The sequence below is a fragment of the Arachis stenosperma genome, chromosome 5, assembly GCF_014773155.1.
Source record: "Arachis stenosperma cultivar V10309 chromosome 5, arast.V10309.gnm1.PFL2, whole genome shotgun sequence".
In the NCBI taxonomy this organism is placed as follows: Eukaryota; Viridiplantae; Streptophyta; class Magnoliopsida; order Fabales; family Fabaceae; genus Arachis; species Arachis stenosperma.
The window spans coordinates 13725755-13735840 of NC_080381.1; the positions used below are offsets into that span (position 1 = coordinate 13725755).

The 10086-nt window shown below is 32.1% G+C and overlaps 1 protein-coding gene across 1 annotated transcript; it reads right to left on the reverse strand.

Annotated features, from left to right (window-relative positions):
• Nucleotides 1-1258: 1258 nt before the first annotated feature.
• On the reverse strand, nucleotides 1259-3335 carry LOC130982285 (V-type proton ATPase 16 kDa proteolipid subunit). The gene is made up of 3 exons (XM_057906233.1): nucleotides 3092-3335; nucleotides 2652-2937; nucleotides 1259-1657 (listed from the first exon to the last, which is right to left on the reverse strand). Exons 1-3 carry the CDS (start codon nucleotides 3165-3167, stop codon nucleotides 1525-1527), a joined length of 495 nt encoding a protein of 164 aa, XP_057762216.1. The 5' UTR covers nucleotides 3168-3335; the 3' UTR covers nucleotides 1259-1524.
• Nucleotides 3336-10086: the final 6751 nt, after the last annotated feature.

A 10086-nucleotide genomic window follows, 5' to 3' on the forward strand; every position in this document is an offset into this window, starting at 1 on the left:
AGATATTCAATTCTTGTAATTATGTAAAGAATGAAGTAATGATAAGAATATTTTTAATGCTCAATATATTAGTAAATCGCGAAAAAGCCGAACATTATCATTAGATCTAACTTTTTAAGATACTGTGCTAGTAACTAGTATCAGTGTATAACATTTCACCAGGAATTAAAGTGAAGTAGTACTTTGTTTTTGTCATGGAACAACCGTTTTTTTTTTTTTTTTTTTTGTCTGAATTCCATTTTCAATCATCCCGATTGCATATTTGAAAAAGTAATGCTACACATCCTGATTTTTGTTATGACAGATAAATTTAGTTGGATTTGATTAACAAAAAGTCTTGAATATATAACACTATTCTATTTTAAAATTCATTAATCAATATACATTTCCAGATCGAGTATAAGACTCTGCAATCCACTTTTTTAGTCTCCAAAACAAAAAGCATTGGCCTAAACAAAGAGAAATTCAGTAGACAAAATGATTGATGTAGTCTTAAATTTAGATAGCAGTCCATGATTCAGTAATCAGTACAACTAGAGTAAACTCCTAATATCATTTCAATATATGAAAATTCATAATACTAATAAATTTATCTATGAATAAAATTAATTTTTAAATATTCTTATCATACAAATAAAAAGGAATACAAAACCTTTTGGAATAGAACTAGAGAAACAAGTTGATGACCCTATAAAAAAAAACTTTTTTCAAAAATATAAAGGAAAGTCACATAGAGATTAAAAAAAATAAATAAAAAGGTTATCTACTTTCTCAGGTTGATCTAAGTTCAAAATAGGAGCTTTACTGCTTTAGAGTTTTTTCTTGGTTTCTTGGAGGTTCAACCGTAAAAGAAGGATTCTGGTAGTCAAATCGACTTTATATCTTTGTACATCCTCATCAAGTGAATGTCTTTGATCTTCAAAATCAGTTATTGACCATTTTTAAATTTTAGAAGTAAACAATTTCTTGGTAAATGTCTTTCATATATATTTTTTTACTTTGTCATTTCTTAGAATGATCGCAATTGCCACTCTCTAAACCACCTTGAATTATTTGCTAAAGCCAACTTAAAATAGTTGTTGAAACAAAAATACTTCCTTTTATAACATGTTCTTTGCATTTGAGTACTTCACAAACACGGCTAAGGCACTATGAAATCTTTAATTTGACATAGCAATCCACCTTCATACAAGAATTAAGACACTACACGAAGTCATATCAACAATTATAGTTCCAAAATCATAAAGAGAGACTTGACTGAAGAGTATGAAATAATACTAATTAAACAATATAGTAACCAACACAAACATCTGTTTATTACAGAGAAATCCAATCTAGTTTGAATCGAACATACTAAACACAGTGATGACCAAATAAATAGTTTGACGGGTTTTATTCCTGGATAACCTGCAAAAGACGAATGAGGAGCATGACAAAGCTAAAAAGCTTGCCAATACAAAATCCCTGGTAACATTCACAATCTACGCGTCTGTGCACCACAACCAACAGGGAACTCTCTATTAATCATTCAGCTCTGGATTGGCCGGCACGGGAAGAAAGGATGATGCCAACAATGAGTCCATACAACGCTAACGCCTCAGCAAAGATGAGAATGAGAATCATTCCAACGAAAAGCTTTGGCTGTTGGGCATTTGCTCTACAAAACCAGTATATTAACATTAGCATGTCAAATTAAACACATTAAACCGAAGATTAAAAACATTTATCCAGCCAGCAATGTTGTATATACATAGTGAATTGCAGTATAATAATAAAAGCAGCAACTGCAAAAGTTATCAAAAGCACTTAGATAATTAAGAACTTTGGATTTAAACAATCAATATGAATGTTGGTCTTTCAACATTTTTGAAAAATAAAATTGTATTTTCCATTTGGACATGTAAACCAAATTATTTTGTTTAACCACTATTATATGTAAGAATAGCTGTTTCTTTATTGTACAGTTGCATACATGCAAAAGAGACTATACTTATTCTAACTAGAAAAGGATGTGTAATTAACTAATTATCCATATAACTACAATTTCCAAACAAATCTTCACCTATGCAATGCATTAAGTATCAAGTTCATCCATCATAATAGATATAACAATATATATCTCTGCTAAAATCTGTATTCTAAATGCAACGAACAAACCAGAAACCACAGCAGAATTTATAGAATAGACAGAAAAGATTAACAAAAGAAGCATTGAACATTTCTAATTCAGTATCACCTTTTATGCTAAAGTAGAATGAGGGAATGATCTTATATCCATCATAGCAGAGGAAGGCAAGACAACTAATTCAAGTTACAGACATATCTAAAGAAAAAAACATAAAATTATATGCAACTCGTTAAATCAAACAAAACATATCACATGAATTAAAGGCCAGATGAATCATTGGCTACCCTTAATCACAAACAAGAACAAGACTCATTACTAAATCAATCATTGTTATACTAAAATCACTGAAACTTATAGAATGCATTATGGCTTGCAAGTAATTTAAATCCTATAAACATGTCACTACAAAGACAAAAAACAAAAAAAAAACAAAAACAGATAGATTAGCACAACGGTTGAAGCTTCTCTACAACAAACCACAAGCAATTAGGATTCAGAAGTGGGAGTAAGAGAAACAAAATACCTAACACCAGCATCCCCAACAATGCCAATAGCCATGCCAGCAGAGAGACCAGCAAGGCCACAAGCCAAACCAGAAGAAAGGTGAGCGTAGCCATCAAAGAGATAGTAAGATTTGGCCTTAGGGTTAATCCCAGTACTGATGATAACCGCAATGATCAAACCATAGATACCCAACACACCAGCCATGACAACTGGCACAATTGATTTCATCACAAGCTCGGGTCTCATCACACCCATCGATGCAACCCCAACCCCACTTTTTGCAGTGCCATAAGCCGCACCCATACCTGCATATAATTGAACCTAAATCAAACAATTGAATCACACCACACCCCACACATCAAAATCACAACTTGGATCCATTTTTTTTGCCTGTTGGGCAATTGGGGCAAAGGGATCTATCTATGCAATGAAGAAAAATGAAAGGAAAGAGGGGCTTACAGGAAAAAACTAGGGCAGCGGCAGCGCCGAGGAATCCGAAGAAAGGAGCAGTTTCATCGCCGCTGAAACCAGCCATGTTTTGTTGATTAAAGTTGGGATCCGGCGATTGTGAGAAGAAAGAATGGATCAAGGAGAGGGAGGAGGAGAAGAAGGAGATCTATTAAGTGTGTGTTGAGATGCTGCGATTTTAGTTTTTGTTTGATTGAGTGGAAGTTTCTCGGTGGCCCCCTCTCTACGTTTATTGTTCCTCCCCCGCAAGTATCAAGCCATAAAAATATGGGCCTATTTATCTTGAATCAAGCCCAATAATATTTGTTTAGGTTAATTACCAATTCAATACCGAAAAGATTTTGTTGCTCACAAAAAGTCTTTTAAAAGATGTTATCGAAAAATTACTTCTTAATGATTTAAAAATACGATAAAAAAATTAATAAATATTATATTTTTTATAAGTAACAAAATATTTCATATTTAACAAATGGGTTGTCATTATATCTAAATTTATCGTAACATTTAAATAAATATTTAGAAAGTGCACAAAAAATACGTAACAAAATTGGATCATGAGATTTTTTTATTTTAAAAAAATGTTGTCATTCACAATAAAATTAAAAAAAAAATTAACAAAAAATTATCAAATTTTAAGAATAAAAAAATCTTATTTTTATAATTATGATTGCAAAAATTTGTATCAAAATTTGATCTTTAAAATTATCTTTTAGAATGTATATTTAATTTTTAATTTTTTTTATCGTCTTTTTAAAATTTTCAGAGACTTATTTGTCATTAACATCTTTTAGAGTTCATTTTGTCAACAATGCAAACTTTTCGGGTACCATTTTGAGAGATTACTCTATTTATTTTCGGGTCCTTAAAATTTTCAGCTCGCATCAATTAAATTTTTTACTTTTTAAAAGACCAAATGTACCCCTCACTCTTAGAAGCATGAGTTACCGTTAGTCCGAAAACCACCAACCATGTTAACATTACTGATGTGTGCAGTTGAGTGCCAACTTGACAGTTTGCCAAACGACGTCGTTGAGTGGTTAGGTTTCAATTACAGCAAAACGATGTCGTTGCACGTTATAATATGTCTTCTTCAAATAAAAAAAAAACTCTCAAAGAGATCCCCATTAACAAACATTTGTTTCTCCAAAAAGCCAAAGATGATCTTCTCGTGTTCATTGTCTCTTTGTCTCCATCAAGTCTCAATCGTTGTGGCTAGCCAATGCTCCTCTACAGCATCTGCTTATTTGGTTAATGAAACTCGTTATCTCTGTCAACATAATCGTACTTAAACATTAGCAAAAGTGCAAGATAAAGTTTAGGTTTATTGCCTATTACTTGTTTAAATTTTGTTGTTAGTTAGTTAGGTAATAATTATGGGAGGTTGTGGTCCTCATGCTTGCATTGTCCATTTTTTTTACATTTTCTGTCGTATTTTTTTTTGTCATTGTGTTCTAGAGTTGAAGGTTTCTATTTTAATCATTTTAATAATTTTTTGTAGTAAAATTCTATTTTGCAAAGATAAATGCATGTGTTAGTATAGTTAATGTTTTATTATTATGCTATGTATGCATTTTTTTTATTAAGTAATTGTTTAACATTTTCTGAAAATTCTTATTTCTATGATGATGAATTTTGATTTATTTTGTTGTATTTTTTTAGATGAGTGATCGACTAAAACTCATTTTTCATCATGGAAGAATATTTGAGACCCAAACTTCTGATGGTAGTATTGTGTATTACATCCAATCTCACTGATGAATGACTTAGAGTTAATGAAGATTATTTGGATGCTTTTGCTATTGTTGATTACTACAAGGAGTTAGACTATGATAAAGCTGATGCCTGCTAATATCGGGACCCTAAAAAAAGATTGAAATATGGTTTTAGGAGGTTGAAGAAGGATCAGAATTTAAGGGATATGATTAGCCTCTGCCACCAAAATGCCAATGTCATCCATTTCTATTTTGAGCATGTTCCTTTGTTCCTGAATTTATAAATAATGGAGTTTTCTGATGATGATGATGAAATTGTTAGTAGAAGAGGTGACAAGGATGGCAATGTGTCAGGCTTAGAGTAGGTTAAAAAAACCAACACAATTCTAATCCAATTGTGTGACCCCAATGAGTAAAAGACCCCAATACTTAGTGATCCAAATATCCAACCCAAGACTAAGACATGTGGACCTCAGTCCACCTCCCAACCTGACATGCCCACATCGAAGCCCACACCAAAATCCACAATAAAGTTCACTGTTAGCATGCCCTTATCACTAGGAGTATTTGTGGTGCAGTTTGGTTCATTTTTTTTTATCAAGATCATCCAAACCAAAACTAATCAATTAAAATCGATTTTGTTTGGTTTGATTTTTTCAATCAATTCACACAAAAATCCGCCGGACTATTTTACAAAGTCATAACATTAAAATCATAGAACACAAATATACAATAACTAACAAAATCTTGATCTAATAAAATTCAATGACCAAAGAAATTAAAATACGACAATTAAAGTCATTAAAAGTTAAATAGTCAATTCAACAAAAAATAAAGTAAATTTTCAGCAAAAGATAGCTACATTTTGGTGTTCTCTCTAACAAAATAGCAAAACTCTTTAAGCAAACCAACTTAAAATTAAAAGACAGTTATATAATAATAATAATAATAATAATAATATAGCACCAGTAAAAAAATTCTAATAAAACATTCTAATCTAATTATACATTCTAATATTAAAGAACATGATTCATACCATGACAAGATATACTCAATCAGACTTAATACCAGAATTTTCTTCATTAGGATCAGGAGTGCGTGCAACTTCTACAAAACATATAAAACAAGGAACAATCATAACAAATAATATATATATATATAAATAAAACTAGATTAAAAATTATTTAAAGGTAATAAAGAAATTTATCAATCGAAACTTGACCATACCTAATTCCAACTTCTCCAAATCCTCTCAGTACGACATGGTGATGCACGCACATGCCTAACAATATTTCTAATCTTTAAAATTGAATCATGTGTTTTTCTCAATCCATCATTCACAACAAGATTTAAAATATGAACACAATATCTAACATGCAAAAACTCTCCCTTCAATGGATGTGAGTTCCAATCCTCCATTCTACTTTTCAAGTAAGAAATATCAATATCATTTGAACTAGCATTATCAGCAGTTATAGAAAAATCCACAATATTTTCCATCCCAACAAACATATCTCAATCTTCCTACCAATTATTTTCTCCTTGTGATTCTTGATAGCACAAATATTTAGGATTCCTTTTTGCAGTTTCAATTAGCATCAATGTAATGAACAGTAAACAAAAATAGTTCAAGTTTTACACAGATGGCCAACAATCAGTTGTCAAACAAATATTTTGATTTGGTTGATTAAAAACAGACTTCAACTTAATTTTTTTCATTCAAATAAAGCTTCCAACAATCCCTAGAAACTGTAACCTTTCTAGGAAGTAGAAATGTGAGTTGCAAACAACTCATATAATAACGAAAATCCTCCCTTTCAATATGCGAAAAAGGCAATTCATCCATAATAATCATTCTAGCAATGGCTTGTCTATAAAGATCAATATCAAAAGAGGCAGCAGAAAGTGAACTACTTATCCCTTTCCCATCATCTTTTATCACATCTTGAAAATAAAGAATCTTTTGAGTAGGATTTAATGTCTCCTTAAGAAATTTTTTGCATTGTGACAGCAAGTGATTTTTCATATTACTGGTACTATTTTTATGTGTATTACAAGCATAACTAGCCCAACACAAATTGTATTTAGCTCTAGGGTACTGTAAATTACTAATTTCATCTTTAGTAAAGTGATCCCATGTCCAAAATCTAGGTCTACAAGGCTTTCCCTTACCTTTGTCAGTCTCAATTTCAGTGGTGTCATCAATAGGAGCTTCTTCAACAGCCCGCCTCTTCCCTCGGCCTCTATTAGCAAGCTACCTAGTGTTTTTACGAGGAGCTGATGCAACACACAATACAGTCAGAGATCTTATGCTTACAGACTCATTTGGAAGAGAAACACCAACTCCTATTGCTCCTCCAGTGTCGCCCATATTCTCACTTGAACTGATATCAAACTACATAAATAAATACATTAAACAACAAAATAAGATTACTAGAAATTTCAAAAAATCAACAACAAATACATTGACCAAATATAGTGAACAAATAATTAAAAAATCAGAGGCAGAAACACAACAAAATAAAATTACTAGCAATTTCAAAAATTAACAACAAATACATTGAACAATAAACAACAATCAGCAATAAATACATTGAACAATACACTGAACAAATAATTAGAAAAATAGAAGCAGAAATACAACAAAATAAAATTACTACCAATTTCAAAAAATCAACAACAAGTACAATGAACAACAATCAGCAACATATATTGAACAAATACACTGAATAAATAAATTGAACAGAAATTGAATACCTGACTCGGAGGCTCCATTTTTAACTTCACAGCTACTGTGCGTGAAGACAACGGTAGTTCCTGCCACCTGGTACGTCAAGAGAGATGGCATGGAGGAGACGATGAGGGAAGCGTGATGATCAAGGAGGAAGAGAAGGAGAGAGGACCACGCCGAGAAGAGGGAAGCGCGATGAGAAAATCGATGTTGTGGGTGCTGTCTAGCAACGGTGCTGTGGAGGATAACGGTGTTGGGAGAAACGGGTTCGGTGCTGGGACTTGAGGACTTGAGGTTTCTTCGTTAGAGAGTGAGTGGCGCTAAGTTTAGCTTATCTGTTTGGGGGTTGGTTTTGTTAGGAAATTTTATGTGAACGGTTTGGTTTTGTTAGGGTTTTCAGTATCAAAATTGAAAACCAAACTGAACTGCAGGAAAAATAGCAAAATGTTATTTTTTTGTTTTTGGTTTTTTCAGTTCGGTTAGTCGGTTTTATTCGGTCTGGATCGGTTTTGAACAACTCTACTTATCACAGTCCAATCTCATTGCTCCTAAACAAAAAATCCCACTACTACCAAACCATTGTCTCAACCAAACTTGATTACATCCACTCTTCCAACTCAGGAAAAAGCTACACAAAAATTTCACAAACTATTTAGAGGAATTACACAAAAAAAGCAACAAAAACATCTGGTGACTTCAAGTTTAACACTTCAACAAAGTTATCTAAAAATTTTTTGACAAAATCTCATGGCAAGAAGGCACCTTCTAGGCCAATCATTGGGGTTGATGATGACTCATCCGATTCATGTGAATCTATAAAAGATAGTTTGTATAAGCCATACCCGTAACCTGGGTTTTTAGAATCTAATAGTGAATTTGAGGCAGGGATATCTATGAAAAGAAAGAAGCAAGTTGTCAACACTTCAGACAAGAAAAAAAATTGGACATGAAGAAGACTTAAATCCTCTAACTAATGACTCAAATTTTGAGAAGGATAGAAGATATGAATCTGATGAACTGAATCTTGGTAAGTGGTTGATTTAGGATAATCTATTTTGTTTAATAGGTTATTTTATACTTATACACCATATAGTCTAACTTATACTTATGCATGCAAGAGTCTAGTTTGTACCTATTCATGTTCATGTTTACTTTTTGGTGACTCTTGAAAGTTAGATGAACTTAGGACTCCACCAAATTCTAATGATGCAGATGACCTGGTTGTAAATCTAATCTTTAATGATGTTGCCAAATTTGGTCATGTCAGATTAGAGTTGGGGATAAAATTTACAATTAGAAAAGTTTTCAAGAGGCCTATGATAAACTATACTCTAAAAGAAGGGAGAAAAGTTAGGTATTCAAAGAATGACACTACTAGAACTAGAGTTGTGTGTAAAGATAGAGAGTGTCTATAGCAGGTATATTGTTCTTATAACAAAATATATGCATGTTGAAAGATTAAGACATTTAATGATCACTACAATTGTGAGGGACAAATTAGGAATATGTGTGCAACTAGAAAGTGAGTTATTGAAATTCTCATAAAAAAAAAAGTTAGAAAACAACCTACTTTTAGGCATTGTGAGATTAAATATTTAAAAAAAAATTGGAGTACAATTATCTAGGACAAATATCACAAGATGATTGGAGATGTTAGAAAGATTTTGAAATATGATAAAGCAGGCCAAGATGCTAAGCTTAGAGAGTATGTAGAAGAGTTGCTGAAGGCAAATTTGAAATTAACTATTAAATTAAGTGTTACTCCACAATCTGCTGGAGATTCTATTTTTGAAAACTTCTATGCGTGTCTTGATGGTTATAGGAAAGGGTTTGTTAGAGGGTGTAGACCCTTAATTAGTTTGGATGGAGCATTTTTAAAGACTTTCTATGGAAGATGGTTGTTGTGTACCATAGGACAAGATCCAAACAACCATATTTACCCCATAACATGGGTTGTTGCTGTTGTTAAAAAGAAAGCAACTTGAAAGTAGTTTCCGAAACTATTGCAAGAAGATATTAGAGATTATTGAGAGCATTGTTGAAATTTCATGAGTGATAGCAAAAGGTATGTATGACATACTTTTTAGAAGCATAATATATGAATTGCTGCATTCTTTTAAATTAATGAATATTAAATACTTGAGGGACTATTTAGATTTTATTATTATTTGTGTTAACTGAATATTAGTGATCATGTTGTTTTCTTATAGGGCCTCATACCAGTGTTGCAGCAAAAACTTATACTTGGTGTACATCACAGGTTTTGTGTCTAGCATTCATGACATAACTTCCAAAAGCATTGGAAGGACAATCACATCAAACCCTTATTGTGGGTGTGTATCAGGGTATAGATAGTTTCAGAATTTAATAAAAATGTGCAGAATCTTAAAACACTCAATGTGAAGGCATGTGAGTATTTGGACAAAATTTTTAAAGAATTCTAGATCCGAGCCTAATACAAGGATACACTAAAGTACGACAACATATACAACAACATGTGTGAGGTCTTCAACTCTATAACAAAGTCTTTCAAATTGAAGCCA

Bases quoted from the DNA above. Each gene is read 5' to 3' on its own strand.
- LOC130982285 (XM_057906233.1), bottom strand. From the start codon at position 3,167: ATGGCTGGTTTCAGCGGCGATGAAACTGCTCCTTTCTTCGGATTCCTC. The intron at 2,938-3,091 runs GTAAGCCCCTCT...AATTATATGCAG, and splicing joins CGCTGCCCTAGTTTTTTCCT to GTATGGGTGCGGCTTATGGC. The intron at 1,658-2,651 runs GTATTTTGTTTC...CTGGTTTTGTAG, and splicing joins GTTGGGGATGCTGGTGTTAG to AGCAAATGCCCAACAGCCAA.